A 21,353-nucleotide genomic window follows, 5' to 3' on the forward strand; every position below is an offset into this window, starting at 1 on the left:
GCCCCAACCGTCTCCTTTTCACCATGGACGTACAATCCCTCTACACCTCCATCCCCCACCAGGATGGCCTGCGGGCGCTCCGCTTCTTCCTTGAACAGAGGCCCGACCAGTCCCCATCCACCACCACCCTCCTCCGCCTGGCTGAACTTGTTCTCACATTGAACAACTTCTCCTTTGACTCCACTCACTTCCTCCAAATCAAAGGTGTGGCTATGGGAACCCGCATGGGTCCTAGCTATGCCTGTGATTTCGTGGGATATGTGGAACACTCTTTGTTCCAGTCCTACTCGGGTCCCCTCCCGCACCTCTTTTTCATTGATGACTGCATCAGTGCCGTTTCCTGCTCTCGCCCTGAACTAGACAATTTCATTCACTTTGCCTCCAATTTCCACCCTTCCCTCACCTTCACATGGTCCATCTCCGACTCTTCCCTTCCCTTTCTTGACTTCTCCGTCTCCATCTCTGGGGATAGGTTATTGACCAACATTCGCGACAAGCCCACTGACTCCCACAGCTACCTGGAGTACACTTCCTCCCACCCCGCCTCCTGTAAGGACTCTCTTCCATTCTCCCAGTTTCTCTGTCTCCGCCGCATCTGCTCCGACGATGCCACCTTCCACACCAGTGCTTCCGACATGTCTTCCTTTTTCCTCAACCGAGGATTCCCCTCTACAGTGGTTGACACGGCCCTAAACCGCGTCCGTTCTATCTCCCAAACTTCCGCCCTCACGCCTGCCCCTCCCTCCCAGAACCACGATAGAGTTCCTTGTCCTCACCTTTCACCCCACCAGCCTCCACATTCAATGGATCATCCTCCGCCATTTCCGCCACCTCCAGCGTGATCCCACCACCAAACACATCTTCCCCTCACGTCCCCTTTCAGCATTCCGTAGGGACCGCTCCCTCCGTGACACCCTGGTCCACTCCTCTATCACCCCCAACCCCCCTCCCCTTCGCCCGGCACCTTCCCATGCAAGCGCAGGAGATGCAACACATGCCCTTATGCCTCCCCCCTTCCCACTGTCCAGGGCCCCAAACACCCCTTCCAGGTGAAACAGCGATTTACTTGTACTTCTCGCAATTTAGTATACTGTATTCGCTGCTCACGATGTGGTCTCCTCTACATTGGGGAGACCAAACGCAGATTGGGTGACCGCTTTGCGGAACACCTCCGTTCAGTCCGTAAGGGGGACCCTGAGCTTCCGGTCACCTGTCACTTTAATTCCCCGCTCCATTCCCACTGAGACCTCACCGTACTCGGCCCCTTACACTGTTCCATGGAAGCTCAACGTAAGCTTGAGGAACAGCACCTCATCTTTCGATTAGGCACTTTACAGTCTTCCGGACTCAATATCGAGTTCAACAATTTCAGATCATAACCTCGGCCCCTATTATATATATATTTTTTATCCACACTTTTGTTCTGTTCTTCCCCCATTCTGCCAGCACAATTCACACTCCATCTCGAGCCATCCTTTGTTTCTTAACCTGTCCCATTACCATCTCCTCTCGCCTTGAATATCTCAATGTCTCTCAATGTCCGGCCTTCCAGCCTATCACAGGCCTTCCCTTTTGTTCTTTCATCCCCTCCCCCATTTCCTGCTTTTTTTCCAGTTCTGACGAAAGGTCATCGACCCGAAACGTTAACTCTGTTTCTCTCTCCACAGATGTTGCCTGACCTGCTGAGTATCTCCAGCATTTTCTGCTTTTATTTCAGATTTCCAGCATCTGCAGTGTTTTCTTTTTGTTTTAGTTGTTAATCAAGTCTTGGGAGTGGGCTTCTCGAGCCATTGTTCCCAGGGACAGTTTGTTTCCATACGAATGAGCCATCTCCAGCTTGAGTGGCTTTTCACTGCTTCCACCCCCACCCCCCCCAAGCAAGCTGTCCAGTTTTTAATAGGGGATAAAAATCCATGGAGTCTGCACCAACTGCTGCACTCGCTCTGAACCTCCATCTTGCTGAAGGTTCTCTCTGATCTCCTATCCCATCTGCCGGCATCAACCCCTCTCTTCTAAAAAAAAAAAAAAAAAAAAACCCTTGACCCCTCCGTCCTTGCAAACTATCCCTCCATCTCCAACCTCCCTTTCCTCTCCAAAGCCCTTGAACCTGATGTCGCCTCCCAAATCTGTGCCCAGCTTTCCCGCAACTCCATGTTTGAATCCCTCCAATCAGGTTTCCGCCCCTGCCACAGTACCGAAACCGCTTTTATCAAAGTCACAAATGACATCCTATGTGGCTGTGACCGTGGTAAACTATCCCTCCTCGTCCTTCTAGACTTGTCTGCAGGCTTTGACACGGTTGACCACTCCATCCTCCTCCAACGCCTCTCCACCGTCGTCCAGCTGGGTGGGGCTGCACTCGCCTGGTTCCATTGTTCTCTATCTAATTGTAGCCAGAGAATCACCTGCAATGGCTTCTCTTCCCGCTCCCGTACTGGGGTCCCCCCCCCCCGAGGATCGATCCTCGGCCCCTCCTATTTCTCATTTACATGCTGCCCCTCGGCAACATCATCAAAAACACATGTATGCCACCGACACCCAGCTCTACCTCACCACCACTTCTCTCGACCCCTCCACGGTCTGTCAATTGTCAGACTGCTTGTCCGACATCCAGTACTGGATGAGCAGAAATTTTCTCTATTAAATATTGGGAAGACCGAAACCATTGTCTTCGGTTCCCGCCACAAACTCCGATCCCAAGCCACCGACTCCATCCCTCTCCCTGGCAACGGGCTGAGGCTGGACCAGACTGTTCGCAACCTTGGTGTCATATTTGACCCCGAGATGAGCTTCTGACCACATATCTGCACCATCACTAAGAGCGCCTATTTCCACCTCCGGAACATCGCCCGTCTCCGCCCTTTCCTTAGCTCATCCGCTGCTGAAACCCTCCTCCATGCCTTTGTTACCTCTAGACTTGACTATTCCAATGCATTCCTGGCTGGCCTCCCACATTCTAACCTACATAAACGTGAGGTCATCCAAAACTCTGCTGCCTGTGTCCTAACTCGCACCAAGTCCCATTCGCCCATCACCCCTGTGCTCGCTGACCTACATTGGCTCCCAGTTGAGCAACGCCTCAATTTTAAAATTCTCATCCTTGTTTTCAAATCCCTCCATGGCTTCGCCCCTCCCTATCTCTGTAATCTCCTCCAGCCCCACAACCATCCCCCCCTCCCCCAACCCCCGAGATATCTGCGCTCCTCTAATTCTGGCCTCTTGAGCATCCCTGATTGGTGGCCATGCCTTCTGTTCCCAAGCTCTGGAATTCCCTCCCTAAACCTCTCCGCCTCACTATCTCTTTTTCCTCCTTTAAGACGCTGCTTAAAACCTACCTCTTTGTCCCAGCTTTTGGTCACCTGCCCTAATATCACTTTATATGGCTTGGTGTCAAGTTTTGTTTGATAACCCTCCTGTGAAGCATCTTGGGACACTTTACTACGTTAAAGGTGCTATATAAATACAAGTTGTTGTTGACTGAAACCGACACCCGAACTGTTGTGATGATTACTTCAATCTCCAGCTTTCCCTCGTTACCTTGGTTAGGGACGTGTAGGATGTTAGAGACACAGCTCTCATTCCTTGACCTCCATTGAGCTCAGTGTTCAGTGGTTTTTAATCGATGCTGCACTTTGCAGAATATTTATAACTTGGGCTGTGTAATGTAGGACAAGCGCAAGCCAGTTAAATACGGCATCATAAACTGAAGCCTACCACAGAAGCCATGGCTGCAGAGATTTCTTAGAGTGTGCTTGTGTCTGGAGTTTGTATTTCTGACCTGAGCAGAGAATTGAGTCCAGAAACGCAGCCTGATCACTCCCGCAGCAGTTTGAGGCACCCGGGTGATTAACTTCACTGGACTGACCCAGGAAGGGAGGAGACCTGATATGATGAGACTCCACAAGCCTCTTTATTAATGAAGGGGAATGAGGAGAACTTTGCACAGATGGCATTCTCCCCAACACAAACCTTTTCATTAAGCAGCATGAGGGTTGTGGATGGACAGTCATTCGAGGTAATCCCCTCATACACTGCACGCCTGGAAACTGCACCAATTCCTCAGCTGGGGGGTAATGGCTCAGAGCAAAAGGCAATCCTCTTGGTTCAGTGTTAGTTGAACTCTGGATTGAGATTATTCCCTTTCAGTCATTCTGACCAACCAGCATATCTTAATAGCAGACATCAGCTCGCTGTTTCTAAGTGAATGGCCAGCAAAGAAAAGATTATCAGGGTTTAAGGTGCAATGAGTTTCACCTCCTCAGAGTTCAGTAACAGCCTCTCCCAGCACAAGTCACAGAAACACAAGTGAGCAGGTTATATAGATCCCACGGCAACACCTCCTTGACTAAAACATGTCCTGAGGCTGAATATGAGTCTGGTGTCTGTGTTAAGGGAGCTGCAGAATGATGTCCAGGCTCTGGTTGAACACCGATTCTGTCAGGCGTTTTGATATATTAGGGAACGTGTGCCTGGAAACGGTTTGTACACCGGGCAGGAGCTGTCAGTGAGCGTCTGACCACATGAGTCACATCACACAGTCTGTGTGCGATGCCGGATGAGCTTGGCCATGGTTCATGGCCAGCAAACCCTCCAAATAACGGCAGAAGCAGCGGGTATTCGATCAAATATATTTTATGGAACCAGAAGGCACAGCAGCATCGGACAGGTTGCCTCAGTTGTGTGTCACAGTTGGGCCTCGCGACCTCCTGTGAAAACGCCTCTGACTATTGCTCCTTATTAAAGGGTCCTTGTTTCTTTTCCTTTTTCAGATTAATTTCATCTTTCTTTTTAACATTGTGAGGATCCTAATGACAAAACTGCGAGCATCCACTACTTCCGAGACCATGCAGTACAGGTAAATGGGAACAGTGTTCGTGTGAGAGTGAGTGTCAGCGTGTGTCAGTGTCATTCAGTAAGTAGGTGCCAGAGTCAGTGACAGAGTTAGTCAGTGCCAGTGAGCACCATTGTCAGTGATAACAACAGAAAATGCTGGAAACACTCAGCAGGCCAGGCAGCATCCGTGGAGAGAGAAACAGAGTTAACGTTTCAGGTCTGGGACCCTTCATCAGAACTGGAAAAGCTGGAGATGTAACAGATATTAAGCAGGTGCAGAGACGGGGGCGGGGGGGTGGGCGGGGGGGGCGGTTAGGAGGGGAGGAAGGAGTAGAAAGAACATCCTGTACTTTTGTAAGAGGCAGGAAAGATAAAATGTTGCAAATGGGAATGGCAAAAATCATACAGCATGAAAAATGGGGGCAGGGATAATTATCTGAAATTGTTGAACTCTATGTTGAGTCCGGCAGTCTGCAAAGTGCCCAATCGAAAGATGAGGTGCTGTTCCTCGAGCTTACGTTGAGCTTCATTGGAACAATGCAATAGGCCGAGGACAGAGAGATCAGAGTGGGAGTGAAGCGGTGAATTAAAGTGACAGGCGACCGGAAGCTCAGGGTCACCCTTACGGACTGAACGGAGGTGTTCCGCACTGCGGTCGCCCAATCTACGTTTGATCACCCCAGTGTAGAGGAGACCGCATCGTGAGCAGCGAATACAGTATATTAAATTGCAAGAAGTACAAGTAAATCGCTGTTTCACCTGGAAGGGGTGTTTGGGGCCCTGGACAGTGGGAAGGGAGGAGGTAAAAGGGCAGGTGTTGCATCTCCTGCGCTTGCACGGGAAGGTGCCAGGCGAAGGAGAAGGGCTGTTGGGGGTGATTGAGGAGTGGACCAAGGTGTCGCGGAGGGAACGGTCCCTACGGAATGCTGAAAGGGGAGGTGAGGGGAAGATGTGTTTGGTGGTGGGATCACGCTGGAGGTGGCGGAAATGGCGGAGGATGATCCGTTGAATGTGGAGGCTGGTGGGGTGAAAGGTGAGGACAAGGGAGGGGCAGGGGTGAGGGCAGAAGTGCGGGAGATAGAACGGACACGGTCAAAGGCCATGTCAACCACGGTAGAGGGGAATCCTCGGTTGAGGAAAAAGGAAGACAGGTCGGAAGCACTGGTATGGAAGGTGGCATCGTCAGAACAGACGCGGCGGAGACGGAGAAACTGGGAGAATGGAATAGAGTCCTTACAGGAAGCGGGGTGGGAGGACATGTAGTCCAGGTAGCTGTGGGAGTCGGTGGGCTTGTAGTGGATGTTTGTCGAAAGCCGATTGCCAGAAATGGAGACGGAGAAGTCGAGGAAGGGAAGGGAAGAGTCGGAGATGGACCATGTGAAGGCGAGGGAAGGGTGGAAATTGGAACTAAAGTGAATGAACTTATCTAGTTCAGGGCGAGAGCAGGAAACAGCACCGATACAGTCATCAATGTACCGGAAAAAGAGGTGAGGGAGGGGACCTGAGTAGGACTGCAACAAAGAGTGCTCCACATATCCCATGAAAAGGCAGGCATAGCTAGGACCCATGCGGGTTCCCATAGCAACACCTTTAATTTGGAGGAAGTGAGTGGAGTCAAAGGAGAAGTTGTTCAATGTGAGAACAAGTTCAGCCAGGCGGAGGAGGGTGGTGGTGGATGGGGACTGGTCGGGCCTCTGTTCAAGGAAGAAGCGGAGCGCCCTCAGGCCATCCTGGTGGGGGATGGAGGTGTAGAGGGATTGTACGTCCATGGTGAAAAGGAGACGGTTGGGGCCAGGAAACTGGAAACTGTTAAAGTGACGGAGGGCGTCGGAAGAGTCGCGAATGTAGGTGGGAAGAGGCTGGACAAGGGGGAAAAAAAAGAGTCGAGATAGGAAGAGATAAGTTCCGTAGGGCAAGAACAGGCTGAAACGATGGGTCTACCAGGGCAGTCCTGTTTGTGGATCTTGGGATGGAGGTAGAAGCGGGCTGTGCAGGGTTGGGGGACTATGAGGTTGGCGTCTGTGGGGGGAAGATCTCCAGAGGGGATGAGGTCAGTGACACACTTGGAAACAATGGCTTGATGTTTGCTAGTGGGGTCATGGTCCAGGCGGAGTTAGGAGGAGGTGTCGGAGAGTTGTCGTTCAGCTTCTGCACGGTAGAGGTCGGTTCGCCAAACAACAACAGCACCACCCTTATCAGCAGGTTTAATGATAATGTTAGGGTTGGATCGGAGAGAACGGAGTGCTGCAAGTTCAGAGGGAGGTAGGTTGGAGTGAAAGAGGGGAGCAGAGAAATGGAGACAGCCGATGTCACGTCGGCAGTTAGCAATGAAAAGATCTAGAGCTGGTAAGAGGCCAGAGGGAGGGGTCCAAGTAGAACGAGAATGTAGAAAGCGGGCGAAAGGGTCAGTGGTGCGGGGGGAAGACTCCTGGCCAGAGAAGTGGTCACGGAGACGAAGGTGAGGGAAGAAGAGCTCAGTATCGTGCCGAGCTCGAAATTCGTTCAGATGGGGGCGTAAGGAGATGAAGCTCTGGCCTTTGCTGAGGACTGATCGCTCGGGGGAAGGTCAGAGGGGAAGGTCAGAGGGGATAGTGAAAACACGGCAGGGGGTGAGATTGGAAGAAGGGATGGGATCAGAGGAAAGTAACGGGGAAGAAGGTTCTGGAGGGGCGTTGGTGTCCACGAGTTGATGAAGCTTGCGATCCTTGACATCAGAAAGGAAGAAAAAACGTTTTTTGTTGAAGCGTTGGATGAGTCAAAGGATGAAATGGAACTGTGGACCCGGACAGCTTTGAAATAGAGTGCGTCGGGGCTGCTAAAGAGACAGGTCAAGGTTGATCATGTGGCGTCGCATGGCGTTGAGCGTGGATCTCAAGACGCGGCGAGAGCAGTAGTTCGAGGAATGATGAATATCGAGAAGCACAGATGCTGCCTGGCCTGCTGAGTACTTCCAGCATTTTCTGTTGTTATTTCAGATTTCCAACATCCGCAGTATTTTGCTATTATATCATTGTCAGTGTCCATGTCTGTTTCAGGAATAGTGATGGTGTCAGTCAATGTCAGTGTTTGTGAGTCAGTGTCAGTCAGTGTCAGTCAGTGTCAGTGTTTGTGTCAGTGTTTGTGAGTCAGTGTCAGTGTTTGTCAGTCAGTGTCAGTCAGTGTCAGTGTTTGTGTCAGTGTTTGTGAGTCAGTGTCAGTGTTTGTCAGTCAGTGTCAGTGTTTGTCAGTCAGTGTCAGTGTTTGTCAGTCAGTGTCAGTCAGTGTCAGTCAGTGTCAGTGTTTGTGTCAGTGTTTGTCAGTCAGTGTCAGTCAGTGTCAGTGTTTGTGTCAGTGTTTGTGAGTCAGTGTCAGTGTTTGTCAGTCAGTGTCAGTGTTTGTCAGTCAGTGTCAGTGTCAGTCAGTCAGTGTCAGTCAGTGTCAGTCAGTGTCAGTGTTTGTGTCAGTGTTTGTGAGTCAGTGTCAGTCAGTGTCAGTGTTTGTCAGTCAGTGTCAGTCAATGTCAGTCAGTGTAAGTGTTTGTGTCAGTGTCAGTCAGTATCAGTGGGAGGAATTTTAATCCCAAAAAATGGGTGAGCTGGGGTCAGGAGTAAGTGTTAAAAACATGAATCCGGACCCCAACTTGCCTCCTTCCGGTTTTAAGAGAGGGCGGGACGGAGGGCGGGCAGCCAACCCACTCCCAGGAGGTGGGTTGGCACTTTCAATATTGTAATGAGGCTGGGAACCTCGGATTTAACCGGCTGTGCAGGTTTAACAGCGGCCGGCCAGGGTTCCTGGGCCTTGGGATTCCCGGCAGCTGCAGCGAGGCGAGGGCAGCCTCGGGGATCATTCCTTGTGGGCCAGGAGGAGCAGGAGTGCTTCCTCTCGGCCCCCCAAGCTCACCCACCATCAACTCCCCCCCTGGGGTCGGGGGTCAGTCTCCCCGGGGTCAGGGGTCAGACTCCCCAGGCTCAGGGATCAGACTCTCCCCGGGGTCAGGGGTCAGTCTCCCCGGGTTCAGGGATCAGTCTCCCCGGGGTCAGGGATCAGACTCTCCCTGGGGTCGGGAGTCAGACTCCCCAGGGTCGGGGTCAGTCTCTTCCCGGGGTCAGGGATCAGATTCTCTCTGGGGTCGGGGGACAGACACCCCGGGGTCGGGGGTCAGTATCCCCGGGGTCGGGGGTCAGTCTCCCTGGGGTCGGGGGTCAGTCTCCCTGGGGTCGGGGGTCAGTCTCCCCGGGGTCGGGGGTCAGTCTCCCCGGGGTCGGGGGTCAGTCTCCCCGGGGTCGGGGTTCAGTCTCCCCGGGGTCAGGGATCAGTCTCCCCGGGGTCGGGGATCATTATCCCTGGGGTCGGGGGTCAGTCTCTCTCCGGGGTCGGGGGTCAGACTCTCCCCGGGGTCGGTGGTCAGTCTCTCACTGGGGTCAGGGGTCAGACTCTCCCTGGGGTCGGGGTCAGACTCTTCCCAGGGTCGGGGGTTGGGGATCACTCTCCCCAGGGTCGGGGGTCAGTCTCTCCCCAGGGTCGGGGGTCAGTCTCTCCCCAGGGTCGGGGCTCAGTCTCTCCGCAGGGTCGGGGATCAGTCTCCCCGGGGTCGGGGGTCACTCTTCCCGGAGTCGGGGATCACTCTCCCCAGGGTCGGGGATCAGTCTCCCCAAGGTTGGGGGTCGGGGATCACTCTCCCCGTGGTCGGGGGTCAGGGATCAGTCTCCCCGGGGTCGGGGGTCAGGGATCACTCTCCCCGGGGTCGGGGATCAGTCTCCCCGGGGTCGGGGATCACTCTCCCCGGGGTCAGGGGTCAGGGATCAGTCTCCCCGGGGTCGGGGATCACTCTCCCCAGGGTTAGGGATCAGTCTCCCCGGGGTCGGGGATCACTCTCCCCGGGGTCGGGGATCACTCTCCCCGGGGTCGGGGATCAGTCTCCCCGGGGTCGGGGATCACTCTCCCCAGGGTCGGGTATCAGTCTCCCCGGGGTCGGGGGTCACTCTCCCCAGGGTCGGGAATCAGTCTCCCCGGGGTCGGGGGTCGGGGATCACTCTCCCAGGGGTCGGAGCAACCCATGGAGCTTCCTGTACCCGGCCCTGTAGCTGCCTCAGTGGGTCAATCCGAGTTTTCCTATTGGACAAGCTGCAGTGCAGGGAGTCCAAAAATAATAAATAACAAAGAAATGAAAAAGAGGACTATTCTCCAGTGCTGACTGTACCTGTAAATATTCAACTTATCCCATGTAGTTTTCTACTTTACATCTTATCGCACCTCAAATTCTCCCCTTTCCTTCAAACCGTCTTACTGTGGCCCGATAGGGTTGAGCCGGCAGGGCCTGCGGTTAAATCCCTGGGCCTGGTGGCATGGCTGGGCTGGGGAGCTCAGTGATTGGGAATCCCCAGGGGTCTGGTTTCCAGCCCAGCACAGAGATGCCCAATGTTCTGATGATTCTGATTGTTCTCTCCTCCCACAGGAAGGCAGTGAAGGCCACTCTGGTGCTGTTGCCATTGCTCGGGATCACCTACATGTTGTTCTTTGTCAATCCCGGCGAGGATGACATCTCCCAGATCGTCTTCATCTACTTCAATTCATTCCTTCAGTCCTTTCAGGTACATAAGTGAGGTCTCTCTCCGTGTACTGCTGTGCCTGTACTCAGGCTAACATCACAGTGCAGCAAACACATTGTGGCTGAGAGTGGCCAATGTTTGATTCACACCGATGGAAAGGTCACAGTTGAGCTTCGAAGAGGTCAGATAAACCTTTAGGCCGTGAAATTCAGTAACTTAGCGTCGGCTGATTGTTAGATCCGTGTATCTTAATGTTGTGTCCTTCAATAATCAGACAAAAGACTGCAGGGAACGATCAACAGGTGTTTACTGAATGACGGTTACTCTAGAACTAACTATACAGATCACTACTCAGGCTTTATATACAGGTGTGGTCACTGCCGGTACTACAGTATACAGGAGCTGTAAAAAGTAGTTCTCCCCTTAAAGGTACATACATTACAATTCCTCCCCTTTTAGATTAACAGTACCATAACACTCATTTAACAATTAAATATCAAACTAATTACAATTAACACTTTTCACAGAAATCACAGAAACCCCACAATGCAGATAGAGGCCATTTCGGCCCATCGAGCCCGCACCGACACATATCCCACCCGATCCCCGTAACCCCTACACCAACATATATCCCACTCTATCCCCGTAACCCCACGTATTTAATCCCCCTAACACTAAGGGTCAATTTATCATAGCCAATCAACCTAACCCGCACATCTTTGGACTGTGGGAGGAAACCGGAGCACCCGGAGGAAACCCACGCAAACACGGGGAGAATGTGCAAACTCCACACAGACAGTCACCCGAGGCCAGATTCGAACCCGGGTCCCTGGCGCTGTGAGCTAACATGCAACATTAGCTGAAAATAGTCTATTTATAAATTCAGTCTTTGGGGAGGCTTCCTGATCCTTTCTGGATAGCGCCTTTCCCGAGTGTCTTGCTCTTGGTGCGGAGGCGATTCTGGCCCCCTGTCGTCGGTTGGTTCATCAGCTTCCGATGCTACTGTTTCTGAGGTAGATGCGACCTGTACGTCGGGTTCCTCACCAGGTACGTATGGCCGAGACATGGGGTTGACTCGTTCCTGTGACTCTAGGATCTGGTCAGCATGGCGTCTCACAATGTTCTCCCCAACATCCACTGTGTACATTAGTGGCCCCTGCCGTGTGCATATCGTTCCTGGTTGCCATTTCTCTGTTCGGTAGTCGCGGGCCAAGACTGGTTGCCCTACATTGAAGCTCCTTGTCGGCTTCTCATTGATGTGCTGGAATTGCTTACTCTCAACATCTCTTCGTCCATTTGGTCTGAGCAAATCCAGACGAGATCTCAACCTTTGGTTAAAGAACATCATGGCCGGGGCCTGGTTGGTGACTGCATGTATCGCATTTCTGTAGGCTAACAGGAAATTGTCCACCTTATGCTGCAGTGGAATGTCGTCATCGCACATGGCCCTTACTGCTTTTTTAAAGGTTTGTACGAACCTCTCAGCCAATACATTTGTGGCTGGATGATACGGTGCGGATGTGTAATGCCTTACCCCATTCCTTTTCATAAATCTTCGAAACTCTTCGGACACAATCTGTGGTCCGTTATCAGAGCAAATCTGCTCTGGCAAGCCGTTCCTGTCAAAAATGGTCCGTAGGACTGCAATAGTTTTCTCCGTGGTGGTGGAGGACATTTTGATCACCTCAGGCCATTTCGAGTGCGCATCCACGACTATTAAAAACATTGAGTCCATGAATGGACCAGCAAAATCAATATGCACCCATTGCCATGGAGATGAGGGCCACTCCCATGGGTGTAGAGGGGCATGTGGTGGTGCATTTTGGACTTTCTTGCATCCTGAGCAGCTCTTTGTCAGGTCCTCGATTTGCTGATCGATCCCCGGTCACCACACATAAGCCCCAGCAAGGCTTTTCATTTTCACCCCTCCCAGATGGCCTTCGTGAAGCTCATTGAGCACTCTCTCTCTTAACTTGGGTGGAATTACCACTCGGGATCCACACATCAAGGTCCCCTGGCATACTGACAGCTGTTCTCTTCTGGATGAGAATGCTGGCAACAGTGAGTCGCCATGTGCTGGCCATCCCTTCACTGTCAAATCATATACCCGAGACAGCGTCGGGTCATTTCGGGCTCTTTCTCTATACCAGCGTTAGTTACTGGCAAGCATTCAATTATAGTCGAATGAAATATTTCGACAGGATCCACTGCTGGTGCTTCCTCCGCAGTAGGCAGTGGCAGGCGTGATAGCCCATCAGCATTTCCATGCTGTTTCGTGCCCTTATACTCGATTTCATATTGGTGCGCCCCTAGAAAAAGGGACCATCTTTGTAGCCGTTGCGCAGTCATCACCGGAACGCCCTTCTTTGGATTAAAGATGGAGACAAGTGGTTGGTGGTCAGTCAGCAAGGTGAACTTCTGCCCGTGCAGATAGTGATTGAACTTTTTCACTCCCCACACTAGGCTGAGGGCCTCCCTGTCAATCTGGGTGTAGTTACGCTCAGCTGAGGTTAGTGACCGAGACGCAAAGGCTATTGGCCTCTCCGAGCCGTCCGGGAATTTGTGCAACAGCACCGCTCCAATGCCATAGGGTGATGCATCACATGCCAATCGAATTGGTAGTGCTGGGTTGAAATGAGCCAATACCTCTTTTGATGTGGAAAGCTCGTTTACATTCATCACTCCACTTCCATGGTACCCCCGTTTGCAGTAGGGTGTTCAGTGGGTGTAGTACTGTAGACAAATTCGGCAAGAACTTATGGCAGTAGTTCACCAGCCTGAGGAACGACTTCAGTTGTGACACATTTTCCGGTGCTGGAGCCTTGACTACTGCCTCAATCTTTTCAGGGGACTTATGTAACCCCTCTTTATCAATAACGTGGCCACAATACGAGATCTGCTTCTGGAAAAACTCGCATTTGTGGCGATTAGCTCGGAGCCCATATTCCTTCAATCTAGTGAGCACCTGCTCCAGGTTGGCGAGGTGATCACTGTCATTTTCGCCCGTGACCAGGATGTCGTCCAAATGACACTGGGTCCCTGGAATCCCTTGCAGGACTTGTTCCATTGCCCTTTGCCAAATAGCCGGAGCTGATGCTACCCCGCACACCAGCCGGTTATATTGGTAGAGACCTTTATGAGTGTTGATCGTGAGGTACTGTTTCGAGGCTTCTTCCACCTCCATTTGCAGGTACACCTGGGCCAGGTCAATCTTAGTGAAGCGTTTCCCTCCAGATAGCGAGGCAAAAATATCTTCAATCCGCGGAAGCGGATATTGTACAGTGTGAAGGACTGGGCTCACTGTCACCTTAAAGTCCCCACAGGTGCAAACCTTCTTTGGTTCCCCAGGCGTATTACTCAACAACCTCTTCATTACAGGAATGATGGGTGTAGCCCACTCGCTCCAGTCCACTTTGGACAGTACTCCTGAACGTTCCAAACCTTCCAGCTCTGCTTCGACGGCTGGGCGGATCGCATAAGGTACCGGTCTGGCCTTAAAAAACTTTGGGCTTGCATTTTCCTCTATTTTGATCGTTGCTGTTATGCCTTTTAGTGTTCCGAGTCCCTGCTGGAACACTTCTTGTGCGTCAGTTAGCATTTTTGACAGTCGTCCAGGTGTGACGTCGTCATCCTTTTTGGCATCTACAGTCAGTGCTTGTATGGAATGCCAATCTTGCTGTATCTTCCGGATCCATTCACGTCCTAGTAGTGGTGGTCCTCCATCTGGCAATACATATAGGTCAATTTTTGGTGTTTCCTTGCCGTTATATATAACGTTCACCCTTATTTTTCCTTTGGGGTAGACTTTTTGCCCCGTGTACGTCTTCAAGACAATCTTTGTATCTCTCAAGGTTATATGTGAGAATAGCCGCTTGTAGTCCCTTCGGTTTATGACTGTTAGGGCTGATCCTGTGTCCAATTCCATTTTCACTTGGACTCCTGCTATCTTGAGCGTGACCCAGATAGTTTGGTGATCCTCCGTTTTGATCACATTATGTAGTTTCAGACAACCCAGCTCCTAGCTTCCGGAATCTGTATCACTTTTCTGTTCGTCTGAACTACTCTCCGTCACCTTATGTACCTTCTTGTACTTCTCCTGTGGAGATTTCTTGCTGCTGGTTTTCTTTCCCGACCTGCAGACTCTTGCTATGTGTCCTACTTTTCCACACTGTCTGCACACTTTGCCCTTGAACCAGCAATCATTATGGTCGTGTGTTGTTCTGCCGCAGCGATAGCACTTCACTGTGCAGTTCCGTTAAATACTCAGCATTACTTTCATCTTTATGCTGGTTCCTTTTGTGAAACTTAAATCTTTCTGCTATCAGCAGCGGTGTGGGGTTTAAGTGGTCCTGTAGGATTGACACTATGTTTTCAAAATCCTTTTCTACTGGCTTCTCTGGGGTTACTAGGTTTGGTAGTAAGCCATACGTTTTTGCACCCATTGAATTCAACAATACCAGCACTTTCTTGTCATCTGGCACTTCATTCGCCTTGCAGTATACTTCTATGCGTTCGACATATGTCGTCCAATCTTCGACTTCATTGTCAAACGCTGTGATACTGCCACTCTTCGGCATTTTTGGGTGTGGTTAGACTTGCTTAAAATGGCGTCTCCCGCACTTTCCTTTCTTCCCCGCTGCGGCTTAAAATGGCGTCTCCCGCACTTTCCTTTCTTCCCCGCTGCGGCTTAAAATGGCGTCTCCTGCGCTGCTGCCAACGCCGCTCTCGGCGGTCCTCGTAGCAAATGGCGACACCCTGTGGGTTTCATGCGCTACTCCTGCGCTGCTGCCAATGCCGCTCTCTGCGGTCCTCGTGGCAATGGCAGCGCCTCGCGTTTTCCTGCGCGCCTCTCTCCCCCGTTGATGCTGCTCGGCCCTTGAACACCGACTGCGCTCTGCTCTCTCTCGCCTCTCTCCCCCGTTGACGCCGCTCGGTCCTGAACACCGGCTGCGCCCTGTGCGCTCTGCCCCCTCTCTCTCCCCCGTCGACGCTGCTCGGCCTTTTTCTGTGCCGCTCGGTCGGGCTCTAGCCGCCGCTGTCTGGGAAGGGTCTGCGCAGTACCTGTTGCCAGCCCATTTCGCTGGACCACCATGACTGGAAAGCCAAGCCTGGCTCTTGACAGCCTCCCCTGCGATGCTCAAATCTCCGCTGGATGACTGGGCGGTTGCCCGTGGTCGACGCCCGTGCTTCTGGACTCGACCTCCTTCCACTGTTCTCCGGGAGCGAATCCCCGGGAGGTGATGCAGAGTTGCAGGTAGGTTCGAATCTGCGTCGTCGCCAATGTTAGATCCGTGTATCTTAATGTTGTGTCCTTCAATAATCAGACAACAGACTGCAGGGAACGATTCAACAGGTGTTTACTGAATGAGGGTTACTCTAGAACTAACTATACAGGTCACTACTCAGGCTTTATATACAGGTGTGGTCACTGTAGTGTATGTACTTTTAAGGGGAGAACTACTTTTTACAGCTCCTGCATACTGTAGTACCGGCAGTGACCACACCTGTATATAACCCTGAGTAGGGATCTGTACTGTTTAGTTTTTAGAGCAACCCTCATCCAGTAAACACCTGTTGATTGTTCTCTGCAGCCTCTGTCGATTATTTGAAGGACACACTACCTAAAGATATCCAGATTTAACAGTCACTGCCGGTACTACAGTATACAGGAGCTGTAAAAAGTAGTTCGCCCCTTAAAGGTACATACATTACACCGATAAGGTCAGTTTGAGCAAAAAAATGGCAGCCGCCCACTTCCAGTGCATCCCACGGCGGCTGCCATTTTGGGCCGGTCGGCAGCGAGATGGCAGCAGACTGAGCTTCCAGTGCAGCACTCAGACATTGGGTCGCTTCCGCTTGGGCTGCACTGGAAGCTGCAATGTCGCCCATCACACCCAGCATCATCAGAAAATGCTGGAAAAACTCAGCAGGCCAGGCAACATCCGTGGAGAGAAATTAGAGTTGACGTTTCGGGTCAAAACCCTTTTTCAAAACTGGAAAGGGAATAAAATAGATCGAAGTCAGGGCTGCGATAGAACAAAAGAAGTAAAAGAGACATTAAGAGGTATTCAAAACCAGACCAGATGGTAATAGGACAGTGGAGACAAAAGACGGCTGAGATTCAGTGTGAAGTGTACTGGCAGGATGAGAGACAGCTGCCGTGTGGGAGAGAGAAAAAAAAAGGAAAGTGGGGGGGGAGGGAAGACCCAAAACAAAATGGTGGAAAAAAAATATAAGTAAAAATGTAATAGGGGCTGAGGTTATGATCTGAAATTGTTGAACTCGATATTGAGTCCGGAAAGCTGCAAAGTGCCTAATCGGAAGATGAGGTGCTGTTCCTCGAGTTTACGTTGAGCTTCCGTGGAACAATGCAAGAGGCCGAGGACGGTGAGGTCCAAGTGGGAGTGGAGCGGTGAATTAAAATGACAGGCGACCGGGAGCTCGGGGTCACCCTTACGGACTGAACGGAGGTGTTCCGCAAAGCGGTCACCCAATCTGTGTTTGGTCTCCCCAATGTAGAGGAGACCGCATCGTGAGCAGTGAATACAGTATACTAGATTGTGAGAAGTACAAGTAAATCGCTGTTTCACCTGGAAGGGGTGTTTGGGGCCCTGGACAGTGGGAATGGGGGAGGTATAAGGGCAGGTGTTACATCTCCTGTGCTTGCACGGGTAAGGTGCCAGGCGAAGGGGAAGGGCTGTTGGGGGTGATAGAGGAGTCTTTTGTCTCCACTGTCCTATTGCCATCTCGTCTGGTTTTGAATACCTCTTAATGTCTCTTTTACTTCTTTTGTTCTATCGCAGCCCTGCCTTCGATCTATTTTATTTCCTTTCCAGTTTTGAAAAAGGGTTTCAACCCGAAACGTCGACTCCAATTTCTCTCCACAGATGTTGCCTGGCCTGCTGAGATTTTCCAGCATTTTCTGTTGTTATTTCGGATTTCCAGCATCCGCAGTATTTTGCTATCACACCCAGCATCATGGCTGGGACCTCTACTACATCAGGGACAGGCTGGGCTGCTGGCTCTTCTTGGGTATCTGAAAGGAGAAAGGCACAAGGCTCGGGTTATAGTGAGGGGAGGGGGCGAAAACAAGAGGTGCCTGCTTACACCATCTGCAGCTTGTAAGTGAGAAGAGATTGTGGGATGAGGGGGAAGTGGGATGTGGGAAGAAGGATTAGGTATGAGCATACCGTCATCAGCAATGCTTTCAACCTCGCCGCTCACCACGGCCTCTGATGGCCCCTCCAATGATCTCCAGCACTGTCTCCTCCAGCTCAGTGAGGTTCTGAAGACATGTTTCCCCTCCGCTCATCTGCTGCTGCTCCCGTCTGTTGTGAGCCATCTTTGCCTGCAAGAGAAAGGGAAGTGTGCCAGAGTGTGGTGCGATGTGATGCGCCTGTCATGATTGAATAGCTGACAGTGTGTGCAAGGTGTGAGATGTGGGTGTGATTCTTGCAGCAGTGGTAAGTGTGTCAGGGTGAGGTGAAGCTCTGATTGTGAAGGATGAGTCGAGATTGTTGGTCGGTGAGAGATGGGAGTGTGTTGCATTGAGCAGTGTGAGAGGCTAGTGGTGCAGATGGTGGGATCAGGCATTTGAAGATGAATTCTTTGACCTTGACCACTCGTGTGAGATCATTAAACTCCTTGCAGCACTGGATCCAGGTCCTGGGGACAACACACGTGGTACTGATGACTTGTGCAATCTCCTCCCACTGCCTTCTGGCGTGCTGCCTGGAAGGCCCCCTGCCCCTCTGTGGCTGCAGGACCTGTTGTCTTCTGTGTACCCCCAGGACCAAGGCCTCCAGTGCTGCATCAGAGGACCTCCTTGCTCTCTCACTCTTCCCTGTTGGGCCATGGATTTATCCAATCTGACAATGAGTTGTTTCTGCAACAAAGCACTACCCTTTAAGTAGTGCAGTGAACCTAAGCAAAATGTTATTGGCCAGTCGACTGCACCCAATATCAGTCCTCCTGTTGAGCACTGAGCCAACCAGCAGTGAGTTTAATACTGAGCTCAGCACTCCAATCATGTAAATCAGCCAGCAGCACCAATGTTGCCTGTTGCCTGCACCACTTTGAACGGGCGTAGGTAGATCGCACTTTGCGCGCCCGTTTTCGGGCCCAATCCAACTTCACGCCCCTCGTGTTGGGGCAGCCAATCACAACACTTGATTTCCGGCAATGTGACCGCTGCTGTCAGACATTAAATTGTTCGGTTTAATAGAGTGAAATAAATGGTTGACAGCAGACACGGGCAATGACACTGGAGATGGTGCACAGAGGGACACCAGCCAGTCCTCGCAACTGAACCAGTCAAAATAAAAAGCTTTACTGTCACTTTTAACAGGAACACTGCACCTTGCAAGTGTTCCAGCTTCATCAATACATAAGTGCAACAGCAAGATCAATGGGTTAAGTGCCCAGTGACTACAGGCCAAGATAGCAATCGATGCAGAGAGTGAGCCTTAGCATGAAAGTGGGCACGACTGCAATTCACTCAGCTGCTGGCAAATTCTGCTGTTTCAAATTTTTACACCCTGTCTGTAACAAACATCAACCAGCAGGGACAGACTGTACTGGGATAGTGCAGGGACAGTCTGTACCGGGACAGTGCAGGGACAGACTGCACTGGGATAGTGCAGGGACAGTCTGTACTGTGATAGTGCAGGGAAAGACTGTACTGGGATAGTGCAGGGACAGTCTGTACTGGGATAGTGCAGGGACAGTCTGTACTGGGATAGTGCAGGGACTATTTGTACTGGGATAGTGCAGGGACAGTCTGTACTGGGATAGTGCAGGCACAGACTGTACTGGGATATTGCAGGGACAGTCTGTACTGGAAGAGTGCAGGGACAGTCTGTACTGGGATAGTGCAGGGACAGACTGTACTGGGATAGTGCAGGGACAGCCTGTAATGGGATAGTGCAGGGACAGTCTGTACTGGGATTGGGCAGGGACAGTCTATACTGGGATAGTGCAGAGACAGACTGTACTGGGATAGTGCAGGGACAGTCTGTACTGGGATAGTGCAGGCACTGTATGTACTGGGATAGTGCAGGGACAGACTGTACTGGGATAGTGCAGGGACAGTCTGTACTGGGATAGTGCAGGGGCAGTCTGTACTGGGATAGTGCAGGGACAGAATGTACTGGGATAGTGCAGGGACAGTCTGTACTGGGATAGTGCAGGGACAGTCTGTACTGGGATAGTGCAGGGACAGTCTGTACTGGGATAGTGCAGGGACAGTCTGTACTGGGATAGTGCAGGGACAGCCTGTACTGGGATAGTGCAGGAACAGTCTGTACTGGGATAGTGCAGGGACAGTCTGTACTGGGATAGTGCAGGCACAGTCTGCACTGGGATAGTGCAGGGACCGCCTGTACTGGGATAGTGCAGGGACAGTCTGTACTGGGATAGTGCAGGGACAGTCTGTACTGGGATAGTGCAGGGACAGACTGTACTGGGATGCTGCAGGCACAGTCTGTACTGGGATACTGCAGGGACAGTCTGTACTGGGATAGAGCAGGGACAGTCTGCACTGGGATAGTGCAGGGACAGTCAGTACTGGGATAGTGAAGGCACAGTCTGTACTGGGATAGTGCAGGGACGGTCTGTACTGGGATAGTGCAGGGACAGTCTGTACTGGGATAGTGCAGGGACAGACTGTACTGGGATAGTGCAGGGACAGTCTGCACTGGGATAATGCAGGGACAGTCAGTACTGGGATAGTGAAGGCACAGTCTGTACTGGGATAGTGCAGGGACGGTCTGTACTGGGATAGTGCAGGGATGGTCTGTACTGGGATAGTGCAGGGACAGACTGTACTGGGATAGTGCAGGCACAGTCTGTACTGGGATAGTGCAGGGACAGTCTGTACTGGGATAGTGCAGGCACAGTCTGTACTGGGATATTGCAGGGACAGACTGTACTGGGATAGTGCAGGGACAGACTGTACTGGGATAGTGCAGGGACAGACTGTACTGGGATAGTGCAGGGACAGTCTACTGGGATAGTGCAGGGACAGTCTGTACTGGGATAGTGCAGGGACAGTCTCTACTGGGATAGTGCAGGCACAGTCTGTACTGGGATAATGCAGGGACAGTCTGTACTGGGATAGTGCAGGGACAGTCTGTACTGGGATATTGCAGGGACAGACTTTACTGGGATAGTGCAGGCACAGTCTGTACTGGGATAGTGCAGGGACAGTCTGTACTGGGATAGTGCAGGCACAGTCTGTACTGGGATAGTGCAGGGACAGACTGCACTAGGATAGTGCAGGGACAGACTGTACTGGGATAGTGCAGGGACAGTCTTTACTGGGATAGTGCAGGGACAGTCTGTACTGGGATAGTGCAGGGACAGACTGTACTGGGATAGTGCAGGGACAGTCTGTACTGGGATAGTGCAGGGACAGACTGTACTGGGATAGTGCAGGCACTGTCTGTACTGGGATAGTGCAGGCACAGTCTGTACTGGGATAGTGCAGGGACAGTCTGTACTGGGATAGTGCAGGGACAGTCTGTACTGGGATAGTGCAGGGACAGTCTGTACTGGGATAGTGCAGGGACAGTCTGTACTGGGATAGTGCAGGGACAGTCTGTACTGGGATAGTGCAGGGACAGTCTGTACTGGGATAGTGCAGGGACTGTCTGTACTCGGATAGTGCAGGGACTGTCTGTACTGGGATAGTGCAGGGACTGTCTGCACTGGGATAGTGCAGGGACAGACTGTACTGGGATAGTGCAGGGACAGTCTGTACTGGGATAGCGCAGTGACAGTCTGTACTGGGATAGTGCAGGGACAGACTGTACTGGGATAGTTCAGGCACAGTCTGTACTGGGATAGTGCAGGGACAGTCTGTACTGGGATAGTGCAGCGTCAGTCTGTACTGGGATAGTGCAGGGACAGACTGCACTGGGATAGTGCAGGCACAGTCTGTACTGGGATAGTGCAGGGACAGTCTGTACTGGGATAGTGCAGGGATAGTCTGCA

General features: G+C 51.8%; 1 protein-coding gene across 1 annotated transcript in view; it reads left to right on the plus strand.

Moving 5' to 3' along the window:
* LOC147101517 (corticotropin-releasing hormone receptor 1-like) overlaps positions 1-21,353 on the plus strand; it is a 663,409-nt gene that overhangs the window by 392,217 nt on the left and 249,839 nt on the right. Inside the window, exons 9-10 of the mRNA XM_085966027.1 lie at positions 4,770-4,855; positions 10,268-10,403. Coding sequence (XP_085822153.1) covers positions 4,770-4,855; positions 10,268-10,403 — 222 coding nt within the window. The remainder of the gene's footprint in view (positions 1-4,769; positions 4,856-10,267; positions 10,404-21,353) is intronic.

Source organism: Somniosus microcephalus, chromosome 24 (genome assembly GCF_052327205.1).
Source record: "Somniosus microcephalus isolate GS21.2 chromosome 24, FLI_Smic_1.0, whole genome shotgun sequence".
Taxonomy (NCBI): domain Eukaryota; kingdom Metazoa; phylum Chordata; class Chondrichthyes; order Squaliformes; family Somniosidae; genus Somniosus; species Somniosus microcephalus.